Source organism: Protopterus annectens, chromosome 3.part1 (genome assembly GCF_019279795.1).
Source record: "Protopterus annectens isolate FY-2018-M chromosome 3.part1, PAN1.0, whole genome shotgun sequence".
Classification (NCBI taxonomy): domain Eukaryota; kingdom Metazoa; phylum Chordata; order Ceratodontiformes; family Protopteridae; genus Protopterus; species Protopterus annectens.
In genome coordinates, this window is record NC_056732.1 from 1672205364 (window position 1) to 1672231809 (window position 26446).

General features: G+C 42.3%; 1 protein-coding gene across 2 annotated transcripts in view; it reads right to left on the reverse strand.

The window, feature by feature from the left end:
• MROH1 (maestro heat like repeat family member 1) overlaps positions 1-26446 on the reverse strand; it is a 2449684-nt gene that overhangs the window by 2007455 nt on the left and 415783 nt on the right. For both annotated transcript variants that reach the window (XM_044067698.1, XM_044067696.1), the window contains exon 6: positions 435-586. In XM_044067698.1, the coding sequence (XP_043923633.1) occupies positions 435-586 (152 nt within the window). The remainder of the gene's footprint in view (positions 1-434; positions 587-26446) is intronic.

Here is a 26446-nt window from a genome sequence, read left to right on the forward strand (position 1 = left end):
AAGTGGTCCACTACTTTTCTTTTTGAAATAATGAACTTTCGACAAAGAAAAGTAGACCCATATATATATATATATATATATATATATAGATATATATATATATATATATATATATATATATATATATATATATAGAGAGAGAGAGAGAGAGAGAAATATACATTTATATTTTATTTTATACACACGCTATAAAAATGGATTTTTCATCAGATGTGTGTTCAACTTCCACCCCCCATGAGGCCACATACTTATCTGTATATACAATACATTTTATAGACCTTCGTAAGCAGCATGCAGACACAGGTAAAAGTTGATACTCCTAGACTAATACACTGTTGCTTCCTTAGAATGGTGAGAAATACACCTAGCGATCCATCCTGAATAGCTGCTTATGTTCTACACCCTCTGACTTCCAGCTGAAGTACATACAGTACCTTGGTGTCTCTGCTCTGTAGCCAGACATTGAACAGAACATCATATGCGGCATATATCTCATTAGAGAAAGTGTCCCGCCTCACTGTCGGATCAGGGGCATTCTCTAGATTTGCTAGGTATTCCAGGATGCTCTCACTGAAGTGGAGAAGGGCTGCAGTGGAAATAAAGAGAAACAAAAACAAAATCAATAAACAACTATTTTACAAAATTCATATACAAGGTTCAGACTAACAGATGTAACACCACAGGCACCTCAACTGGATCATAAAAAAACAATTTTATTCTAATCCATTAAAAACGGACTAGTGCTTCAGCTACATACCTTCAAATGGTCTCATAATAAAATCCCACAATTTCCTTATATACCCACAAACATCCCAAGTAACCAATCAAACACAATTAACCAAACAAAAGGAAAGGACAACAACAGATTAAGGTTAGAATTCATAACCAACTGAATTCACAAATAAAAAATACTCTAAATACATCTAAAATTGTAATATAAACACTTTATAATAAGCTTGTTACTAAGACCCTTTGGATGAAGATTTGAACATGCACATATGGGCCAGATTCAATAACGCCTACACTAAGTGTACAACATATGTATTCAATAAAATTCTTATCACATTTTCTGTGCTTTCTAGTCACTCTGAAGATTACACTAAGTGCACATGTAGTCTACACTTGTGGTAATCTTTATGAATCCCTGTCAATATTTAAAACTGCAAGAATATCAGTAAGAAAACTAAAATTAGGAGGAAGAAGGTGTGTGTTATGTCTGTGTTGTCTGTTCACTCACAACAGTGTGCAGCACGCAAGTGTAGGCTTTGCTGAATCTGGCCCCAAGCATCCTTTAACAGACTACGAACATGCAAAAAAAAATTAAGATTGGAACAAATGTATATAAATAACTTCAGCAAATTTGACTTCTAGCTATGCAAATTATAAAAATGAACAATTGGATTTCAATCCTGGATACTCTCTTTCTGACCAAACACACCATCATAGGTGTAAGATTAGGCTAGTGACCATTAGGCCCCTTATAAGCCTAGCCATGCAACCCAAATGTGACTCACAAATTTGATTTATGTAGGGAGTTATTTATCGACTGCCTCTATCCATCAGAGACATAGGTGCCAGACCAGGGGTGAATTAACGATTACTCATCCACTGGTCCAAGTTGCACTTAAATAAGGACAGGGAGGAACTCTGCTTAAAATGGATGGGAAGCCTGTTCCAAAAATGGGAATTTTCTCAGTAACTTATCTGTCACTCCAACATGTCTTACTTGGGTCACAATTAAGATTTAGGTAGTTTTGATGTCGTTTGTTTGCAGATGTGCAAAAGTCATCAAATGGGGTACAGGGATGCCTTTTATGCCAGGCAAAGATCACCTCTCCGAAGTCTGTACAATATACAGTGAAGAGAAGAGCTTTCAAGAAATCAGCATAGGACATTGCTCCTTATGCAAAGGATATAGGGAATAAACACAATCTAATACTTCACAAAGGGATTTAAAATAAACTATAACTTTTTCATGGGTACAAAAACACCACCATCTAACTATACCTATCCATGTGTGAGCAATAACCTATATATGAGTGTATGTACGTGTGAGTGAGTGAGTGAGTGAGTGAGTGAGTGAGTGAGTGAGTGAGTGAGTGAGTGTGTGTGAGTGAGTGAGTGAGTGTGTGTGAGTGAGTGAGTGAGTGTGTGTGTGAGTGAGTGTGTGTGAGTGAGTGAGTGAGTGTGTGTGAGTGAGTGTGTGTGTGAGTGAGTGTGTATATATATATATATATATATATATATATATATATATATATATATACATATATATACATATATATATATATATATATATATATGTATATGTGTGTGTGTGTGTTTATGTATATGCTCTTGCATGTATATTTGCTTGAATGTATATATGGAAACTTAAACATTTATATACTCTCACGCAATTGTGAAATATCTTGCAACGCTCTACCAGATTCTTATCTACTCTCTCTGTATATTTTGCACACTTGTATTTTCAACCAAAAGGGGGAATATCCTCATTGTATACCAACGGCTGTACATTGTATACCAACGGCTGTAAAGTCTACAATCTGTATGCTACTACTCTGTAATGTCTCTTTTGTAAATTTTTCTTCTCTCTGTAAACTTATGGAGTTTTTCTCCCGAGTACTTCAGTGAAAACAGACACCTGTTGTCCAGTCGGACTATTCTAGCAAACAAATGTTAAATAAATAAATAAATAACTAAAAAAAAGTTATGTACTCACCATAACGTTCCATCTAAGTAGTTATACTTCATTTTCTGCCACCTGTGGGTATTCGGATCCATATCGGATCCCAGCCGGCAACATTTTTCAAGCATCTGCTCCAAGCTCCTCCCCTTACCCACAATCCCTCACATCTCTTACCTTCCCTCAGATCGAGTTTGCCACTATTTAAACTATCAGCAACTCAATAACAGCACTAACCTAGAACAGGTTCGGGGGAAGGAGGACGGGATGGTTGCAGAAAATGAAGTAGAACTACTCAGATGGAACGTTATGGTAAGTACAAAACTTCTTCTGAAGTAGTTAACTTCATTTATCTGCAACCTGTGGGACAGAGTCCCCAGCTACCAAAACTGGGAGGCCCTCATGGAAGGATATTCCTGAGCACCGCAGAGCCAAAGGAAGCTCTCCCTCTAGAGATTAAATCCAACTTATAATGAGAAATAAACGTATGTGACCTTGCCCAGGGTGCTGCTGCACAGATATCATCCAGTGAAACCCTAGACCAAAAAGCAGCAGAAGTTGCCATAGATCTGGTAGAATGAGCTTTAACAGGACCAGGTGGGGACAGACCTTTATCCTTATAGACTTGCAGTATACACTGGGTAATCCATCTAGCCAAGGAGACCTTGGAAATGGCTTTGCCCAAAAAGGGTCTAGAAAAGGACATGAATAACTGGTCAGACTTACGAAAGGGTTTAGTCCTATGTAAACAGAAACAAAGCTATCCTATGTAAATAGAAACAAAGCTGTCTATGAACATCTAGCAAATGCAGCTTATATTCACCCTTGTTCTGAAAATTTGGAAAGAAAACAGGTAGATGAATCATCTGGTTAATATTTGATTCAGAGGCAACTTTCGGTAAGAAAGAAGGGTTCGTGCGAAGCGAAACCCTGTCTTTATGAAAGATCAAGTAAGGGGGCACAGCAAACAAAGCTTGGATCTCAGAAACCCTTCTGGCCGAAGTAATGGCCACTAGAAAAGCTGTCTTCCAGGACAAGAATTTCAAATCTACTGGTTCGAAGGGGGGAGCAACCAACACCTGCAGAACTAGGATAAGGTCCCAAGGAGGGACTGAATCCTTAACTGAGGGACGTAAAAGAAAAGTGCCTTTCAGGAAAGCTTTACACAGTCTCAGAGAGGCCACAGCATTCATATTTTCGTCGACATGAAAATTAGATATGGCTGCCAGTTGTACTTTCACCATAGAGGAACTAGCCCCTTGTTGGAAAATATTTGACAAAAACTCCAACACTGCAGGAACCGGGGCCATAAAGGGATCTAGGTTCCTCGGAGATGCCCAAATAGAGAAGCGTTTCCATTTGCTGCAATAAACCTTCCTAGAGGAAGCTTTGTGGGATGCCACCAAAATAGTCTTTATTAAGATGACAGACCGGGAGTCCTAGCAATCAGGGGAACTGGAGCAACCAAGCAGTCAGTTTGAGGCTGCCCAGATCGGGCAGACTGATGCCCGAGGGATGAGAGATGAGATCCGGGCAGGGATCCATAATCCGAGGAGGAGTTAGAACATGAGACCAGAGGAAGGGGAACCACACCTAACGAGGCCAGAATGGGACAATGAGGATCACTTTGCACCCCAGTTGGCAAGCTTTCTGAAGAAACTTCGGAATGAGAGGTAACAGAGGATAAGCATACAGTAACCTGGGAGGCCAAGCATAGACGAGAGCGTCCCTGGGGGAGTCTCATGGTGAGGGGATCAGAGCGAAGAACTTGCTGCACTTCGTGTTGGAAGGAGATGGGAAGAGATTGCAGCAAAGCTGACCCCACACAAGGAAGATCTCTTCCATTATTGACTGTTTCAGAGACCACTCGTACGGCATTAGAATAGCCCGACTCCGTCTGTCAGCTAAAATGTTGGAGCATCCCGGGATGTGCGTTGCAATCAGAAACCGACTGGTGGGGATCACCCACTTCCACACTCTCATGGCCTCGCGACACAGAGGGTAAGATCTGGTTCCTCCTTTTTTGTTGATATACCAGACAACAGATATGTTTGTCTGACTGAACTGCAATCTTTCCCGAGAGAAAAAATGCATGAAAGGCTTGCAACTCCAAAAGCACTGCCCTCATCTCCAGAACATGATATGCAATCTGGTCTTTGTCTGGGACCACATACCTTGGACCGTCCTCCCCAAATAGTGTCCCCCCCACCCGAGCTGGAAGGTGTCCATGGTCAATGTGGCTTGGGCTGTGGGTGTTATGAAGGGACGACCTGCTAAGATTTCCGGCGATTGGAGCCCCAGAGAAGAGAAATATTGTAGGTTCTGCTGATTCGTATTGGATAGTCCATGGGGAGGTCTAACCAAGACCATTGAACTGCCAGGGTCCACTGAAGTACCTGCATGTGAACACGCACAGGGAAGGATTGAGATTGCTGCAGCCATGGAGCCTAGGGCTTGGAGAACATCACGCGCCATTGGCGTCCTGGGGCCGAGGATCACTGACACATGAGCCCGTAGGTTCTGGACCCTGTCCAGAGTGAGAAAAACTTGCAACAACAGAGTGTCCAGCCGTGCCCCTATAAATTCCAAGGTGTGTGTCGGGTTCAAGCAGGACTTGGAGATGTTGATGGTAATCCCTAGGTTGACTGCAAGATGCAGGAAGGAGTCTCTGGCCATGCAAAGTAGACACTAGGTGGCAGCAGCGAGGAGCCAATTGTCTAGGTAAGGAAACACCTGAATTCCCTGAAGCCTCAGGTAAGCCGCTACGACTGCCATAACCTTGGTAAACACCCTGGGGGCTGTGGTGAGACCGAAGGGTAGAGCTCTGAACTGGAAATGACTGGCTCCCAGCCAGAAATGAAGGAATCTCCTGGAGCTTCTGCAAATTTTGATATGGTAGTAAGCGTCCTGGAGGTCTATCGAGAAAATTCAGTCACATTATCGGAGGTAAGGTAGAATGGGCTACAAGGTGACCATCCAGAATTTCTGCTTGGTTACAGTCAGGTTCAAGATTGACAGGTATAATATGAGGCTGAGGTCCCCAGTCTTTTTTGGCACTAAAAAGAACCTGGAGTAAATGCCTAATCCGGACTGATCTGGGGGAACCAGTTCGATGGCCCAATTGCGAAGCAGCTTTGAAATTTCTTGTGCTGCCACTTCCCTTTGAGCAGGTGGAACATCTGGGAGGCACTTGGTTGGACGGGTGGGGCAACAAACGGGATGGAGTAGCCTCTGGACATTATTTGGAGCACCCAACGGTCTGTCATAATGGACTCCCAAGCTGTTAGGTGCAATGACAATCTTCCCCCTACTGTCTCCAGAGTAGGACAGTCGGGCAACCCCTCAGGGTTGCTGCGTGGGTCTGTCTGAGAAGGTCTCCCTAGATCCAAAGTTCCTCGGGCCCCCTCTGGGGCGGCATCCATCTTGTCCCCCTCCGCCTCCAGGGGACGAGTTGTCCTGACAGTCCCGGGAAAACTGAGATTTTCAGAATCGCATCTTCTTTTGCTCTCTCTGATTCCTAGAAAAGGATCTTTGAGGGCTAGAGAAGCGGACTCCGATGGAAGACAGTCTTCCCGTACTTCTCACTCTGGACCAGGGTGTCATGAACTGCCTTCCTGAAAAGGGAGGAACCATCAAAGGGAGCATTTGTGAATGATGCCTTGAAGGGGTCCACGGACTGACAAAGTCTGAGCCAAGTGTGTCGCCTCATAGCTACTCCGGTCCCAGCCACCCTAGCCGCTCCTTCCATGGGATGGGAAAGAATATGCATGGACGTGTTCGAAACAGATTTTAGAGTAGACATTTTTGCCGAGAACAGCCTCTTGTACTCTGGCGACAAAGACTCTGGGGGCGACACAGCGAATTCTGTGACTAGGTCTCACTGAAGTCATATGACGTGTGCCAAATAATTCAGCGCTCGTATGGAAAACGTCGTTGAAGAAAAGACTCGCTTCCCAAACTGATCCACTGCCCTAGACTCCTTGTCCAGAGGGTGGACTGAAGAACTTTCCTGTACCAGTTCTCTCTTGGTGGCAGCTGCAACCACCATAGCATCCACCAGGGATCGCTTGTACCAGGCCTGTCTGTCTGTCTGGGGGAGGAGAAAGGATCCCGTCCGGGCATTTGGATATTGGCTCTATGGTGTCAGGCTCCTTCCATGCCTGCGTGGTAATGAGATCAATTAAGGGATCCACAGGAGGGGACACCCGGGATTAGATGGGCCCATGCCAAAGGCCTCCTGGAATACCGACTCATCCGTAGAGGGTTTTGGGGCTGACCAACCTCCCCTCTGGCGGAGGATTTCCATGATGTCTCTAAAGGAGACATCCTCTGGAGGAACCTTCACCTTCATCCAAGTCAGTATTTTCTGCGAGGGACTCGGGGGAGTCCATGTGCCTCCTCTTACACAAGTGCTTACGGGGACCCTCTTTAGTGGGACTCTCTGACAAGAGCTCATAAGTCACGGGGGGTTCCACGACAGGATCCACCTGGGGGTCTTCTAGCACGGGCTGTCCCTGGGACAAGCTAATGGGAGTTGTGACCAAATCCACAGGAGCCTGGGCGAAGTCCAAGGCAATGGGCTGGGGTCTCAATCCTTGGGGGAAAACCCTCTCCATCACATCTAAGGCCAAAGGAGAGTGCACCTCCTTAGCAACCAATAAGGAAGAAGCTCTCCCTGGCTCCGCCGTGAGGATCGGGGCCGAGTCCAAGATAGCCGGGGTTCCGAAGGAACAGCTCAGATCTGACAAAGTTGGAGCCGAAGACACCTCTGTTCTCTCGGATCCGACTCCCCATTTTTGGCCCAGAGAGTTGCTTGGATCTGAACAAGTCTGATCCGAGGAACTCAAGGAGTTCAAGGTTGGAGGAGCAGTCGGCACTGAACCCCCAGCTCAGAGGATCCTCGGATCCATAAACCCCGAAACCGCAGGTTGGATCAGGGAAGGAGAGATTGGATGGAAGAAGGACATAGAGGTCCCCTCTCCGGCCAAGAGGGGCCTGGCAAAACTCCCATTTGGATTTGGGTCCGAATGAACCTCCGCATCATCCTATCCATGTCAAGCTCTGACAGACTCAGAGTCGACCACGAGGAGGTGACCGACTTGGATCTGGCTGGTCTAGGAGATGACCTCAAAGATGGCCTCTGGTCCAAGGGCTCCGTCGGCTTCGGGGAGAACCTTGGGGAGTGGAGCCGATGAGAGGTGGTCCTGACTTTAGTAGGTGGGCTGGGAAAGGGCTCCAGCTCTGGAGACTGTTTGCGTTGCCTTTCCCCTCTCTTATCCTTGTCTCTCTTATCTTTTTCTTTTGATTTTGTCCCAGTCTCAGAAGGCTTAGAGGGAGGTGGAGTCTCAGCCTGAGGGGAGGGGTTGATAGGCTACTTGAGCCGAGGTCGTCGAGTCCAATGCAGAAACTGGTAGCAGGCCCTTAGCTACCAGCTTTGCCTTCCTCTCTTTCAATGCCCTAGGGTTGAACCCTACACACATACTACAAGGCAAAGATAGGTGGGGAACACCCAGGCAAATAACACACACAGAGTGTGGTCATCAGCCAGTGAAAGCTTGTGGCCACACACTGTGCATTTTTTAAAAGTTGATTTTGGCTGCTCAGACATCACCATAAACCACTCAGCCAAAACTAAACCAACTAACACACACACACACTAAGGGCAGTTAGGACTACACCTCAACTTTTTAAACTACCTTTTTTTTTTTTTTTTTGACTGAAAACGGACGAACGAAGGGGAGGAAAGGGATGAAAAAAATTGACTACACACACACTAAATATATATGAAAAAGTAGCACTTACTACACCCAACTTGGAGCTATAGAGACCATGATGCATACGGATGAAGCAGCGAACGAGATCTGAGAAAAGGTAGGAGATGTGCGGGATTATGGATAAGGGGAGGGGCTTGGAGTAGATGCTTGAAAAATGTTGCCGGCTCGGATCTGATATGGATCCCAATACCCACAAGTTGCAGATAAATGAAGTTAACTACTTAAGATTAAATATTTTGATTACCAGGAGCAACAAAATGATGCCCATTAATTAAAAAGCTAACAATTTTTCCATGCATTTACAAGTAGAGCAACCTACTATCCAAGTTGCTTCTTCCAAAACGCTCAGACTATACTAAATGCAGCAGGAGATTTTCAAAACTAAATGACGTAAAACTTCATTTGAACAATATGCTAATAATTTATAAAATACATGATATCCCTTTAACAGCTGAAGCAAAATGAGTAACACAATACAAATCATCCTATTCTGACATTTTCATTGAAACTTTGTTCAAACCTCCTATAGGGTTGAGGTGTATTTTCGGGTCTATATTAGATTAATGAAGTTTCAGAACTTCTAATACCATATGATCGAAGTTTTGAAACTTCAAAAATCTAAAAAGAAAACAAAAAAAAAAAAAAACCCCAAACAAACAAAAGTAATAACTTTAACCAGGGGGGCAAGCCCCCTGCAACCCCCCCCCACACCATCCGCTACTTAAATATGCCAACTCCGAGATCGTGCTACAGCGTAGGAAAGGGAAATCTTCCCTTTCCGTGCCATTCTCCGTTAAAGTGCAATCTCGGATTTGGTATATTTAAGTAGCGGGGGGTGTGGGGGGTGCAGGGGGGCTTGCCCCCCTGCTAAAACACTTTTAATTTACTTTACTTTGTTTTGTTTTTTTTTTTACATTTTTGAAGTTTCAGAACTTCGATCATATGGTGTCGATCATATGGTATTCAAAGTTCTGAAACTTCGTTAATGTAATATAGACCCGCATTTTCTACTACTTCATGTACAGAAAAGGTTAAGCGGATAACAGATATTCAGTGCAACATCTTGTACTTAGTTCACATACGACTGCCTTCACTACAAGAAACTCTTCATCATTACAGCACAACACCCCACCCCTGAAAAATTCTCCATAAGGAAGAGTTTGCCATGTTTGCGGAGGCGGATTCTTATTTATCAATAAGACAATATGCAATCATGAAAATGCACTGCTTATTGATAAGGATACATCTTTTTTCAGCCATAGCCACACCTGAATGAAAGCAACCTTGCTGAAATGGACAAAATACAGAGCTGTCATAGCAACTTTTGTAACCTATAAATATACCAATAATGGTACATAGTGCCTTAGAATGCACCCTTTCCACAAGGTGAGAACTACCTATAACAATTTCATTTCCTCTGCAACAGATTCCTTACTTGTTTGAAAGGTACAGAAAAAAATCACAAATGCAGTTCTATTCCTTTGCTACTTAACTGGAAAGGAGGAAAGACAAATAATTAAATTATCCTATTTGCTACAATTTTGCAGTTTCACTATAGTTACAGGGCTACATGTTGTACTTCTAAAGAAAGGAAATGGAAAGCAAAATGGGGGTGGGATTAAATACATCTCATTTTCAGCACAGTAATCAAAAAGCTAACAAATATGAAGGGAAAAATCAAACAAAAAATAATAAAATAAATCTGTAGTTAGCAATGTTCAATACAGCCAGCCAAAGATTTCTATTACAACTTTATCCTTCCCCTCCTGTTTTGCCAGGAAATAATAACCAACATAAGAGACAGGAAAAGAGGTAGGAACAGCTGGTCCCCTGACCCATTAAGTACTTTCCCATAGGCAGCTTACAGTGGAGCAGCTGGGTAAGCTAGCCTGAACTTCAGGATCTGGTGGAAGCTGCAGTTGAGAGATATGGAAAGGAGAGGGCGGGGGGGGGGGGGGTCTGTATCACAGCCACCATCAAATGTTTGCTCCGACAACCAAGACGTCAGATGCCTTGAACCCCATACCATCAGTGTCCCCTAACCCAGGAAAATCAAGGCAGGAATTCATCTGCTACCCTCTGGACCAGTAAAAGTTAAAGCAATCACACACATCCTCCCATTCCCCACCATCTTTATATCCATCATTTGTCTCCCCATCCATTCGTGAACACAGCATAGTGTGAGACCAAGCATTCCTATCTTGTCTTTTTAAGTTTTAATACCAAATACAATCATCTCATCCCTAACCCTCAACTTCTCCTCTTAATTTCCTTTTACCTTCCCAAATCCTCCAATGCAATTTACCTCCTCCAGCACAACCCTCACTTATTCTTCGTGTGTCTTCCTGGTCTGTGCCTTCTTTTTTCTGGCTTTTCCTGTCCCCCCCCCCTTTTTTTTTACTTATAAAAAGTCCAACCCTGGTGTCCACAAAAGGACACTTTCACAGTAAAATAAAACTTGCACAACTTGCTCTATGCTGCTAACCTACCGCAATGAGCCACAACTTGTGTAGATTATTGCCAGAACTTCTTGTGATAATAGCACAACTTAGTGTGTGCTGTCGACTCCCAAAATCATATGAAGCTATTCAGAAACTTAGAAATGTGTGGCAGTCACACATGTGAAAGTTTTGCATTTTCTTGCAATGTGTTTAGTTGACGTTACACACTTTCAGCTCTTATAACTTTATGTGGGCATTTCTTCGAGATTCAGAAGTTTGAAAACCAGTGCATATTTAGTGCATTTTTGATATGAGCATAGCAGCACATTTCTCACATTTGCCTTAATCATGTGCAGACTAGGACTATGAATACCACACTAAAACTCATCATATGCAGCCAGCATTAAGAACATCACACTAGAATCCTCCCACACTCTCCCCACCCCCACACACCACTTTTGGTGATTTCCCACTACATGACATCTGCTTTACGCAAATTCCCCTCTATCTAGTGGTGCAGCGATAGTGGAGATGAAAATAAGGCATTCCAGTACTGCTAGCAGGTAGCAGCCCTTCTTCTTAGTCTATGCTTTTCTCCACTGCACATCCAAGTTACACAATGACACAAGTTTGGGCACTTGTGCTTCCAGAAATGCACTCTCCATTACATACAATTTTCTGCATTCCTTGTACTGTTACTTGGCCTAGACTAGAACCCCAGCCTCTATTTGGGATTTCAGCTAGACAGAAAACATCTACTGCCCTCTGTCCAAGAGAACAGATGACCAAATCCTACTGCCCCTCCTTCATCCAGTCAATTAAATAAATACAGGCCACCAGAGCTGCTGACAGGACTTTTCAGCTGATCTGTGAACCAAATAAAACAAAATTATGATTTTTATTCTGGCAGCAAAACATGGAACTCAACTCCACAATTTTTTCTTGCTAGGAAAATATAATGTTCAACATATAATACAAATACTGCAAACATGCATTACATCACACCCTAAAAACATAATATAAAGGCAGGGAATGGAATCACCAGACATGATCCTTGGACATAAAATAAGGCATTTTGCTAAGCCTGCTTCACAATTAAATTGTCACACAGAGGAATTTCAGTACCCCATGCAGAACTAGAGCAAGATGCTGCAGTTTGGATAATCCCAGAGTCGAGTTACTTTACATAAACCATAAGATGTTTGCATGGTGAGATCCTCACTGGCTACCATGCCTGGATCAAACATTTAAGATAGCTTCATTACTATGCAGTGTCCTAGAAACAGTGCCCACTTAGCCGTTTATTCATTCCTCAGTAAACTCTGGTAATCCTTTAAGTGTGGCTTCCATACACAAAAAAACTAACAATCCATAAAATCCACTTTAACTGAAACTTGGCTAAATCCATACATCAAGGACCCTGAAATCACTCCAAAATTATAACATAATAAGGCAAGATGGACTAAATAAAAGAGGTGGTAGTGTAGCTGTAATGTCCAAAGACTCTCTTAAAGTAGAAAAACTAAACACAATCCCACCAGACATCCCCAATGTGGAAATACTCATTTGACGTCTGCATATTAACTCACACAAAGGCATGATTGTCATAGCGGTTTACCTGCCCCCAGGAAAAAACCTTCCCAACATTGAACATCTCCTCTCCTAGTCTTCCACCACTTACAGTCAAGAAACTATCATCCTAGGTGATTTTAACCTTGACTAGCTTGTCTGCTCTTTCAACTGCCCTATTAACTTTATCAATCTATACCCAAATTATTAATTGTATCACCCCGTACGAACAAACACTCTCAAAAAGAATCCCTACTTGATTGGATTTTGACCAACAAACCTAACCTGTGTGATCAAGCAGGCTGCCTTCCAATCAGCTTAGTGATCATACCCACCACCTACCTACTAAGAAAAAGAATTCAAACCCAATCTATTTCTCCGAAAAAAGTCCACAAGGTCACCAAATCGTAACTGTAACCAAAACCAAGGTAACCTAGGAAGGCGAAGCAATAAAGATCTTGGACAGACCACTCAATAACACAATAATTTTATTAAGCAAAACACAATAAAAATCCTACATTAACGTCAGCATTACATTTTCGTTTAAAAACGTTCTCTCTTCATATACACCTGCTGTAAGAAAATTTTTTCCTCCAATACTTTCAACCTACTGCTACAGCAATGCGATTGGTCACCATTAAGAAGTCTCAACCTGGACCTTGCAGTTAAATTCAACTTCCTTGAACTACTAAATAGTCTGGCCCCATAAGAAAAATATGTATCAAATCTAAACTACCACCTTGGCTTTCCCATGACACTAAACTTCTTAAAGAGATAGAGCTAAGACCCTATACCAATCCACCAAAAATAAAAAATGATCTCACCTCAAATCAGCAGCTAAGGGACCAAACAAAGTAATGTATACAAAAAAAATGACAAAAAAATACTATTTCCAAACCCCTCAATTAAGGTACCTTCACAACCCTTGCAAATTCTGGCAATCTATTAACTACCTCCTTAACCCAGGTAAAACCTCCAACCCCACCCCTTCCACATCCAATACCTCCGAATCCATAGCATCCCAATTCAACTCGCACTTTATTAACTTGATCACCTCCCTCCTGAATAACCACTAAAACCTGCCACTCTCTGTCCTCCTCTCTACCTCTAGCACCACTAACTCCTCCTTCAAACCTGTCCAAACCTCCTACATAAAAAAGCTCCTCAGCAAATTTAAACCATGTTGCCTAGCTGCAGACCAACTCCCCAGTGAATTCTTAAATATTGCTGCTCCATCTATCGCCTATCCTATATCTAACCTTATGAATCGCTCTGTCTCCAAACAATATGTACCTCACCTGTGGAAAATCGCATCTATCATCCCCCTCCACAAGGGCGTCCCCTCCAGAGAAATCACAAACTATCGTCCCATTGCCATTCTCCTACCCATAGCTAAAAATCAGAGAAATGCATTCACCAACAACTCGAAAATCACCTCATCAACAATAACCTACTATCCCCACTCCCAGCATGGCTTTAGGCCAAAGCATAGCACTAACACAGTCTTAACATAATTTACTGACAACATTCATCATCTCATGAATGACAGTCTCCTAGTCTCAGCAATTTTCCAAGACATGTCAAAGGCATTTGACACTGTCTCCCACAAACTTCTAAACAAACTTGCCACTTCATCTCAGTTCATCTACACTTTCGTGATTTCAGAGCTACCTATCAGACTGTAAAAAGGACACCAAATGGGAGAAAAATCTCTCTCCTCTGCTACCAGTGTCCACTGGTGTACCCCAAGGGTCCATACTCTGCCCCCTCCTTTTTATCCTATTTACTAACCGTATAAACTCAGCAACCAAACTCACTACAATCATACAATACTTAGATGATACATCCCTTATCTGCTCTGCCCCAACCCTCCAAGAACTCCAAGAGAAGACTCAAAAATAATTTCAGGAAATAGAAACCTACCTATCCAACCACAAGCTCATTCTAAACTCTAATAAGACCAAACTAATGATTTTCACCAAGAAACCATGCAGTAACCACTCTCCATCTCTCATTATTCATTCCACCAATGGAACCAAAATTGAACCCACAAACCATACCAAACTCCTAGGTGTAACTATCGATAACAGACTGAAATTTGATATTCACATTTCCCTGGCAATCAAAAAAGTCCATGTCAAACTTGGATCTCTCTACCGTGCAAAGCCTTTCCTGACAAACCAAGCCAGACTAGCCACTGCTAGATCTCAACTTCTACCTACCCTACTCTACTGCTGACACACATTTACAAACCCGCGCAAAACTGACCTAAACAACCTATCATCCCGCTATAATAAAATTGCAAAATTTGCCAGCAATCATCCCCATAAATCTCATCACTGCTCTGCACTCCAACAATAACTGGCTTGAGCTTCCCACCCTATTAACACTAAATCATCTTACCTTTACATACCAATTCATTCACAACCCCAACCAATGCCCTGCACTTTCCTCCCTAGTTCAATCTCAGGACAATACAAGGACCCTTAGATCTTCAGATAGACTGTTGCTAAAAATAACCCAGTTGCACAACTACCTTTAAAACAAAAACTAAAGAACAACTTAAAACCAGCTGGATCTGCTCTTGCTGTTCTCCCGAACAATCAATCCTCCCTCCCTAATTACATTTCTCTATTCCCCTTCTCAAAGGAACTTTAACTCTGGCTCTAGCCCATTTTAGAATTTGTAGCCACATTGTAAACAATGTATACTTTAAATGTGCTATGTCTGATGACACCATAGATGTTTCTCTGCCAATCAATTTCACTCATGTATATTCATTATCTACAATGCTGTTTACAGCATAACCTGTGACTAATTTTATCTCTGGTCTTCTTGAACACACATGTATATTTTTTTTTGTATTAAGTGTATTATTATATGTATGTATGTATGTAATTTTTGTTTTTATGATTCTGTTTTAATGACTTTTATAATTCTGTACTATTATTGGACAATGCTATTGTGAGCAGAGTTTTTCTCCTCGGGTCTCCACTGAAAACGGGCTCCGTGGCCCAGTCGGACACTACCCAGTTAAATAAAAATAAATAAATAAACTACATAAATCTGAAAAATGATTCCTCGCACACTGCTTTCAATAACCTTTCCAAAGGCATTTCTCGGTGTTGTACTTGAAAGATTTCTTCAGTGCAACTCTACACACACAGGCACTATACAGATGATACAAATTTAAGATGGAAGCATTGTTTTCACACAAATCAAGGCATACTTCTCATATGCTGTAAAACGTAAATGCATTAAAGTGAAGGATGCAATTACATAATTTATAGCTATGTAGTCCAACACATGAATTGTGTACTCTAACTTTGTAGACCTATGTCATGGACCAAACTGTGAATTATAAATGGATGAACATGATGTATTACTGCTTTATCAAAACATATTGCTCAGTAACTAAGCTGCATAAACTTTGTTTTGACATCAGTGCCTCATCCTGAAATATTAACAATTGGTAGTATTCTCTAGTATGTTATCAGCGCTGCATTTTTATCTTTGTTGAGAACAGACACCCTACCAGGGTTTCATTTATAATACTTCACCTAGAAACACTACATATTATGCAACCTACAGGAGCATAAAAGGTGAGGAAAAAAAAACACTGATTGGAAAAATTACTGCAGCTGTTCAGCAAAAAGCAGTGCAAGCTACAGACATGACTTCCAGTAACCTAGAGGAAAGCATAAGACAACTGCATGCAGACCTGGTTAAAATGAATGAAACACTGACGGAGTATATCAACGCAAACAACAAAAGTCTAGAAAAAAGGGCAGAAGCTTATAACAGATATTCAAAAGAGGTGATAAAACAGCAACAATCAAAGACTGAAATGAAGAAAGGCTGGCTGAATACGAGGCTGCTCAAGAAAACAGGTTTCAAAAAAATAATAGCATTAGAGGACAGAGCATGTAGGGAAAAAATGGATTTTTAGCTGAACCGGAGAAGATGGAAGGAACAGATTGAATTCTCTTTACAAAAGCACAACTAAGCAACTGGACTGGTATTCCACAGCAGGAGTTGTTAACTGAAAGGACACATCCTGTGTATGCTCCAAATCTGGCTATGAGAAAGCAACCTAGACATTTAATAGTAAAGATGCAAGCCTACCAGCAAAAGGAGTTGATTCTGACAAAGCTGTGGCAGGAGACAAAATACAAAAGTGGGAGACAGCAGTGTGTCTGTGGAGAATGACTACTCACTGTACAGCGGGCAGAAGAGGAGTAAATCAGAAAACCAACCAAAAACTCGGCATGCTATACAGGCACAACCGCTTCCTCTCACCCCATACCAGACATACACTTGCCTCTACTTACCTCCTTCCCTCCCTAATGTACAGTACTCCCATACTAACCAATCTATCCGTTTCCCTTATTTCCAAACTAGGAAACTGTTATAACAAAATCACTGCCTTGCCCTTCTCTCTCTAAACTGGTTAGAACTCCTTAACTATCTGGACTACCTCCAACTCATCACAGTTCACAGACTATACTCTTCAACCCCACTAAATGCCCAACCCTCTCAAACATCCTTCTCCCCTATGTCCCAAATAGAACTCTTAGATCTACACAACAAAACTTAATTACAGTTCATAAACCTAAGTGTACACCAGGACAACTACTCCCCTCTTTCTCCTTAGCCAAAACATGGAATTCTCTTCCCCCTACCCTAACAATGCAGAATATGGAAAACTTTAAAACTCAACTTCATTCCCATCTCTCCTCTACCTGGAAATGTAATTGCATTCTTCCAACATAGCGCATCCCTTCCAGCCCTGAATAACTAAGCTTCATCTCATCTACCTTATACTAACTTTCTTCAATCTAATAAGAACAAACAATACTCCAATAATCTACCTACTCTACATTACTACCTTTAAATCTTAAATTTCTACTTATTCCATTAGATTTATAAATATGGCTTCAAAATTAATAATGTCAAATTACATTTAACTGTCCTTGATGAATATTGTAAATTGTTCTCTTGATTTGTAAATAAGCTTCTATTTGTATTTTACACCTGTTGTACTTTCTTCAGTACTACTAACTTGTATTTTGTATCCGTAGTGTAATTTGTATAGTCTGGAGCTTTTCTCCCTGGGCCTCCACTGAAAACGGGCTCCTGGGCCCAGTGGACTTCTCTGGTCATCAAACTGAAAATAAATAAATAAATTAAATTTATTCCACTATTCAGGGAATGTCAAGAAGCAGGTGTGAGATTCAAATTGCTGTATCCAGCTATTGTCAAAATATTCTTCCCTGGAGGGAAGAAACCACTTTTTGATGAAGTACATCCTAAGGAGGAAATACAAATGTTTGTCCAACAAAAAGTGAGCTGTGAATCAGGAGATTCTGGTTCTCATCTTTCTGGTAATAAATACAACACAGAGACTGTGCCATTGAAACTTTTCCCAATGTTTCAACAGGAAATGCTTGAGAGAAGGAAGGGAGCACGAGAGTTGACTAGAAGAATCGAGAGTATGTTGGAAATGAAGCAGAGACCGAGCTGGGCAGCAGTCAACGTTGTCACCTCACAGCAAGAGGTTCTTTGGTTTGATTCTCAGCTGGGGTGCCTTCTGTGTGGAGTCTGCATGTCCTCCCTGCATTTGCATGGGTTTCCTCTGGGTGCTCTGGTTTCCTCCCACATTCCAAAGACATGCATCTGGAGCATTTCTCCCTGGGCCTCCACTGAAAATGGGCTCTGTCCCAGTTGGACTTTCTGGGTAAACAAATGTTAAAAAAAAAAATAAAATAAAATAAAATATGGGAGATGGAGATGTATGCCCTATTTCATGTTATTAATGTTATGAAAAGTACTTGAATGAGGGAAAGAGGAGGGAGAAAATCCACTGTAAGTAAAAAATTTTGTTTCTTACTACTACTATTTTTTATAGTGCATGATTTTCTTTCCATGCTATAAAGTGAAGTTTCTCAGTGTTCACAATTGTTTATGAGTGTAACTGGGATACTATTGTGGACAGGTGCTCCTGTTTTATTTCCCTTCTTGCTCAATTCTGAGAGGTGTGGCACTGCAATGTGTAAAAAAAAAGTCTGGTTAAAATAAGAGAGCATGACAAAAGAAAAATGAATATGCTTTTTCTCATTCTGGCATGTAGGAATGAATGGATTAAGCCCCTTAGCTTGATCTAGTAACAAGTTTTAAGAGAAAGCAAGTAAATTAAAAAGAATATTAAATATTATAAGGCTTTTGTTCTAGCAAACAAAGGTATGCTTAGTAGCAATTTATCTGGTTCTCATGTCTCCATCTAGACAATCTGATAAAAAGAAATTGGCTAAGAAAAAAAAGAGAAACTGTCTAGGCGATAATGCTCTCTGAAAGCATTCAGGTTTTGTCCCAGCTGGGAGAGCTATAAAGATAAGACAAATCCAGACAACATTCAGAAACACAGGCTGCATCATGCGTCTTAACAAGGATAAAGTACAGCTGTGTACCCTTACTATAAATGTAGATGTTCGAGTGTATTCACTGCTGCAGTCATTACATTTAGGTTATCTGCTTGCAGGTAGCCCTCAGTCTACCTGATTATCAAAGTCTTGGGTACTGCGTCGGTTGCAGTCTCATCCTCCATGACGTCAGGTAGTCAGGGGTATAAAGCATGCAGCAGATGCCATTACATCAGTTTTTCTTGCCCCAGATGTCAGGTGCCCCCATAATGGGAAGCAATTATATACAAGGTTACACCTCCAACAAAAAGCAAATACACCAGAAAGCTTTAAGCATATTAAACAAGAATAGAGGTATAGTCAATAGAAGTCAGGAAGTCAGGGGGCTGAAGGGAGGGTTACCAGGACTGCAACAGTGAATACACTCTATCTACATTTATGGTAAGTTTACACAACTGTACTACGTTCTTCATGTTTCACTGCTGCAATCATTATATTTGGGTAGATTCCCAAAGCTAAGGAAGGGAGGAGGCAATTAGCATTAGGACCAGCTATAAGGCCCTGCAAGACTGCAGTGGCAAAACCAGCTCTGGATTTTGAAAAAAATTGGCAAGTGGTAATGCTTGGTGAAGGTGTGTACAGAACTCCAGGTAGCAGCTTCTAGGATGCCCCTGGTAGGGACACCTTTGAGAAAGGCTGTAAAGGTAGATGCAGCACTGGTGGAATGTGGTCTTATCCGCTGTGGGGTAGGTTTTCCATGGTGCTTATAGCAGAAATGAATGCAGTGGCCTATCCACTTAGAAATGGTTTTCTTTGAAATGGCCTTCCCCTCTGCCCCAGCAGCTGTTCAGATTTCCTGAGAGGCTTAGTCCTGTCCAAGTAAAATCTAAGTTGTCTGTGCACGTCCAAGGAGTGCAGTATTCATTCCCCCTTTGTTCTGTGGATTAGAAAAGAAGGCTGGCAAATGAATGGACTGATTAAGGGCCACACTGGATACCACCTTGGCAATAAAGGAGGGATTGGTCCTGAGGGACACCCTGTCCGCATGAAAGATGATGAAAGGCTCCACTGCCATGAGGGCCTGTAATTCAGACACCCTTCTTGCTGAAGTGATGGCTAGAAGGAAGGCTGTTTTCCAAGAAAGGAGTTTCAACTCTGCATTTGCAGCTGGCTCAAAAGGAGGTAGAGTGGGCTTTTCCAATACAAAGTTAAGGTCTCAGGCTGGAGTAGGGGCTCTCCTGGGTGGTCTTACATTTTTGGCCCCTCTGAGGAATTGCTTCAGCACTGGATGAGAGAAGGGGGGTGACTCTGTATTATAATGAGCTGAAATGGCAGAGACATGAATTCTGATGGAAGAAAAGGAAAGGCCCTTGTGAAGCATCTCAGTTAAGTATTGAAGAATGTGCAGTAAAAAATGGGCACTGTTGTGTCCATCCCCTGAGTTTGGCTCCAGGAACAGAATCTTTTCCATTTTTCAGCATAGGATTTTCTAGTACAAGGCCTCCTTGCCTCCAGAATAACATCCATCACTTGCTTACTGAGGGATGGTAACGGAGAGATCATGTAATTAGCCAGGCTGCAAGGTTCAGGGTTTGAAGCTGTGGGTGCAGAATCTGGCCCTCCTGCTGGGACAGCAGGGCAGGGGTCTGAGGCAGGTGCCATGGTTCCAGAAGTGACACTGCGCAGGAGGGGGTACCATTGTTGGCATGGCCAGTCTGGTGCAATAAGTATTGCCCTTGGTTTGTCCTGTTTGATCTTTAGCAGCACTTTGGAGAGGAGAGGGGGAAAGGCATAAACTGATAGGTTTTCCAGGTGAAGGACAGGGCATCCACTTTCCAAGCTTGTTTGTGAAGAGTCCTTGTGCAGAAATTGTCCAATTGGTAGTTCTGAGGGGAGGCAAACAGGTCTATCTCTGGGCTCCCCCATTTGTTTCTCAAAGTGTTGAATATCTTTGGTTCCAGTTTCCACACGTGTGGGTCCATGAGATTTCTGCTTAGGTCATCTGCCAGTGTATTTAGCTTGCCTGGCAAGAATTGAGCTTGTAGGTGCACTTGGTAGCTCAAGGCTGTGTTCCACAGAGCCATGGCTAGTCTGCAGAGAGGGTATGAGTGGGTTCCCCCCTGCTTGTTTATGTACCACATAACAGTGGTGTTGTCTGTCTTTAACAATAATTGTCCTGGAAGAATGTGGTCCTTGAAGGCTGTCAGAGTATTCTGTACAGCTAACATTTCTTTTTGATTAATATGCAGGTGCATTTGACTCGGGTTTATTTGCCCTGCCAAGTGAGCCCCCCATGCATAGTCTGATGTGTTTGTTGTTAGGGTTTGGGCAGCAGGGGGTAGAGTGAATGGCAGTCCCTTGTTGTGGTGGCAGGCCTCTGCCCACCAAAGGAACTCTGTCTTTAAGTAAGGGATGATAGGAATCATTGATTCTAGGTCCTGAGAATGTTGACACCATAGGCTTTTTAGATACCATTGTAGTTTCCTCATATGCAGTCTTGCATATGGAATTAGTAGAATGCAAGAGGTCATGAACCCCAGGGCTTACAGTATTTTCCTTGCAGACAGCTGGGTCTTTGTGGCCAGTAGTTTGAAGTAGGCTGTCAAATTAACTTGTTTCTCTGGCGTGAGGTAGGCCATCTGGGAAGTTGTATTCAAGCTTGCTCCCAGGAATATAATTTGCTGTCAGGGTACTAGATGTGATTTCTTTTCTTTTATGGTGCATCCCAGACTAGTTAGTAATTTCTTTACAAATGCCAGATGATTTAATAGTATGTCTTGGCTTTCTGCCTGAATTAGACAATCTTCCAGGTATGGGTATATTTGAATATTTCTTTGCCTGCAAAATGCAAGGACTGGAGCCAGGCACTTTGTGAATACCCTGGGCACATTAGATAAGCCAAAGGTCAGTGCAGAGAACTGATAGTGCATGTAGCCTTCTCTGAAGCGTAGGTATCGTCTGCAAGATTCCCTTATTGGGATGTGCAGGTAGGCTTCCTTTAAATCCAGTGTTGCCAACCAGGCATTTTTGCCTAGCACGGGAAGCAGCTGATGAAGAGTTAGCATTTTGAATTTTGAGATTACCAAAAAAGTGTTTAGGATAGACAGGTCCAGGTTAGGACGCCAGGAATCGTCTTTTCTGGGTACCAGGAAAAGTCTTGAGTAAAAATCTTGCCCCCATTCCTCTTCTGGGACAGGTTGAATAGCCCTGATGCTTAGAAGAGAGAGAACCTGCTTTTGAGCCTCTACCCACTGATTTGGGGGCAAGTCTGGTCAACCGTTTGGAGTTGGTAAGGAGTGGAAGTGGAATCTGTATCCTTGGGAAACTATATTTAAAACCCATTTTTCTTGGGTAATGAATTCAGTTTTATGCATGCAGGGCAATCTTTCCCCCTAAAGGAATAGTCAAGTTGAGCAGGGCTTGGAAGGTTTAAAGTTAAGTCATTGTGACAGTTTACCATAGGGGGGTGTCTTACTACTCCCAGCTTTGGAAGTGGGAGCCACCCACTGCTTAGGCCTGCGAGAACCTTGAGACTGAAGCCTGGGTGGTCTGCTGGTTCTGGGTTTGGACTGAGGAGGCCTGGAAGAGGCAGGAAAGGACCAATTCTTAGAAGGCCAGTGCCTACTAAATCTGGGAGGCTGTACCTGCAGGAAATCTTTAACAGTTTGCATAGATTTAGCTTTTTCCTCCATCTTTTTAAGTATTTCTTCTGCTTTGCTGCCAAACAGGCGGTCTTGGTATAAGCGAGCATCTAGTAATTTAGCTTTAACATGATCTAGCAAAGATTGCTCCTTAAGCCAAGCATGCCTTCTAAGTATATACCCAGTGACAGCAGCCCTGCAACATGCTTCTAATGAATCAAAACCACATTGCAAAGTATGTTTTCCAACATGTTCAGCAGAATGCATTACATCCTGTAATTCTTTATTTTCAGCACAGTCAGGAATCAACATTATTTTCTGTTTAAGCAATTGAATAATATGCTGCTGATACATTAACATATGAAACTGGCAGTTTAAGGCTCTAATGGCCAAAGTTGCAGAAGTGTATACCTTCTTACCCCACCTGTCCAGGGCCCTGGAAATCTCTATCGGAGGGGGTAGGGTTTTTGGCAGTAGTAGCCTTAATGCTTTTGGGTCCCTGTGAAATGGTCTCAGGATCCGCAGTAGGATTCTTAAAGAGGAACCTGTGGGAGTCAGGTACTCTGTAATACCTGTCAGGTTTTCTGGGAGCCAGAGGTAAAGTTTCTGGGGCCAGGCTAGATTCCAAGAATGCATCATCTACAATATCCAGTACAGGAGGGATAGCTAAAGGCCTGTGTTGAGGTACGAGTAAGAATTCCCTAAGCCTCTTTTTGAAGTCAGAGTAATCCTGGCTTTCCCAGTGGAAATGCACCCTAAGAGCATGCAAAGTTTCACCAAAAGAGAAATCCTCTGGAGGGGAAGCAGAGGGAATGTAGTCCTATGCGTCAGAATCCTCATAGGTAGATAAGGGCAACTCCTGGTCATCAGAGAAAACAGAAATTTCAGAATCCTGATCAGAAGAATCAGAAGGAAAATCAGTTCTAAGTCTCTTAGAGGGAGAAGGGTGGCTTCCTCTGATTAGAGTAATAACGTCTTCAGCCATTCTTATCATTCATTTTTTAGGCATAGGGGCCTGACCATGCGGTCTGGGCATCGGTTTTCTAGGCGTGGATCGAGTTTTAGGCCTTGAAAAAGAAGATGGCATCGGTTTAATATGCAAGTCAGTAGGCCTGAATACACCCTCACAAGTTGGTGCCTGCACAGCAGCTCCGGACCCATCCAAGGTAGAGACATCCGCAGGTTCCACAGTCGAAGAAGCATCTTGTGGGCATACTGGACTCTGAATGGGTCTCAGTAGAGGCCTGCAAATCTGAAGTAGAGGGTATCAGGGGCTGCGAAAGCACCTCACTGAGTACCGGCGAACTGGCGACTAGCTTAGGAGAAGTGTCTTCGGCAGCTTTGGACCTATGCGGTCTGTTTCTGTCTTTATCTTTGCATTTTTTCGGAATGTCTGTAGTCGGGTGGCTTACCAAAGCCATTTCTGGATAATTGAACAGAGTACCAAAATATTTAGATGCGAAAATAAACAGACAACGAATAGTTCGAGGTTTGAATAAGGCACAAAACTGACAGCGAGGTACGTCGTGGTCTGGGCCTAAGCAAGGAATGCAGTACGAATAAAAATCTTTATGAGGTATTTGCTTTCCATAAGAAATACAATTGTTAACTTTCACTGACATCAGTTTAGAGCAAGAAAAAGGATCCCCAATGGGGTACTTAGCTTAGTTGAAGACTTCGGATCTGAAACTCGAAAACGAAAATTTCAGGAGTCTGCCGACCAGCACTTGTGAACGGCTTCTGCTTCGGGCACCGTATGGCAAGAAAGACCGATGCAATGGCGTCGGCTGAATGCTTTATACCCCTGACTACCTGACGTCATGTAAGATGAGACAGCAACCGACGCAGGATCAGGCCGACTGAGGGCTACCTGCAAGCAGATAACCCAAATGTAATGACTGCAACAGTGAAACACAAAGAACATCCATTCTTTCAGGTTAACTCAAGTCTGTGTGTGTGTGTGTGTGTGTGTGTGTGTGTGTTAGTTTGGGACATCTGTTCTTATTAGGATGGTAAAAAAAAAACTATATTTGAAGATATACATAGTTTTGTGTGTTAGTATTAAGTTAATAGGTTTTAGGGGGTATTGGGGTATGTGTTTGCTGTTTGTTTGAGGGCTTTCAATAAAACAAAAAGTTTTGTAAGATGTGACACAGGCTGAAATGGATACGACAGGAAACAACTGCATAAAAGTTCAACCTGCCAAACATTCTACGCATGTAACACAAAAGCTGGAACTAGACATTTAACAAACAAATTATACACAAAAGGTGAGAATAACAACATTTTAATACAATGATGCTTTCTGTAATGTCTAACTGTCAATGGTCTCACAGACAAATATGTATTATTTATTTATTTCCAGTTTGGTTACTGGGAAAGTCCACTGGGCCCAGAGAGCCCGTTTTTAGTGGAGGCCCGGGGAGAAAAGCTCCATAAGACAGAATACAGTAAAGATACAAGTCTATAAAAGTTACAGTTAAAAGAACAAGTTACAAATATATGAATTCAATACAAAGCATAGTAAGAAACAATTTACATACATTCGTTCATTTAAAGTAAGAGGCTATTTATAGTATTTACCAAGTTGAAATCATTTGGGAAATAGCTATGGGAGGTAAAGAGAGCTGAGGAACACAGGAGGAAAAATACTCCCAGGGGCATTTACTTAAACAGAATTAGGTAGTGTGAAAGCAGGTACATTTCCTTTTGGAGGACAGGTATGTGAATAGCTGGATTTTGAAGTTATCTGAGTTTGGTGCTGTCCTTAGTGTGGAAGGGATGAATTCCATTTCTTGCCTAGTTAGAAAGAAAGGAGAAGTTGGCCAGCAGGTCCTTTAGGTTTATGGATAGTAATTAAGTTTTGGTGTTCAGATCTGAAAGCTCTATTAGGGGTGTAGGGGAGAAGGATGTTTGTTAGAGCAGGGCATTTTGTTGGCTGAAATATCAGTCTGTGTGCAGTGGTAAGCTGGAAGTAGTCTAGGTAATTTGTGAGTGCTAGCCAATTCAGAGATTGGAGGGTAAGGCACTGATGGGTGGAATTTTTGGCTTTGGTGGCAAATTTGGAGATTTTATTATAGCAGTTTTCAAGTTTAGAGGTGATGGAGGAGGTCAGGTTAGTTAGAAGAGAAGCTCCGTACAGTAGGGAAGGAAGAAGGTAAGTAGTGGCCAGAGTAAGCCTAGTAGAGGTGGAGAGAGGAGGTGATAGTTTCTGTATAGCATACCTACCTTTTGGTGGTTTTTCTTTATATTTTGTTGAATATGGATATCAAACTAGAGGTGTTAGTTTACAGTAACGCCGAGAAGTTTGGTGAAGGGAACCACTTCGATAGGAGTGTTGGTTTGGCTAAGGACTTGAAAGGAACTTTTGTCATATGAGAAAGTTTTTGAGGGAGGGAATAGTAGTATTTTAGATTTGCATTGACAGAAAGGTGGTTTTGGCACATCCAGTTCTCAGTAGTTGAGAAAGCAGTTTGGGTTTTAGTTAGCAGTTCAGGGAGATTAGAGGCAGAGAAGACTAAAGTTGAGTAGTCTGCATATTGAATGACTTTGGTGTCAGGAATAGCAAAGTGAAAATTACTGATAAAGATGTTAAAAAGCATAGGTCTGAGGATGGAGTAGTCTGCATATTGAATGACTTTGGTGTCAGGAATAGCAAAGTGAAAATTACTGATAAAGATGTTAAAAAGCATAGGTCTGAGGATGGACCCCTGTGGTACACCGGTTGGGGTGGGTAAGAAGGAAGAGGTGGTGTTCTTCCATTTAACAGCCTGAGTTCTATCTGACAGGTAACTTGAGAACCAGGATAAAGTGTTTTGGGAGAGATGTAGGTTTGAGATGACGACAGAGAAGGTGTTTATGGGAAACCGTGTCAAATGCCTTAGAGAGATCTAGAACTGTAGATACTATGTGTCCT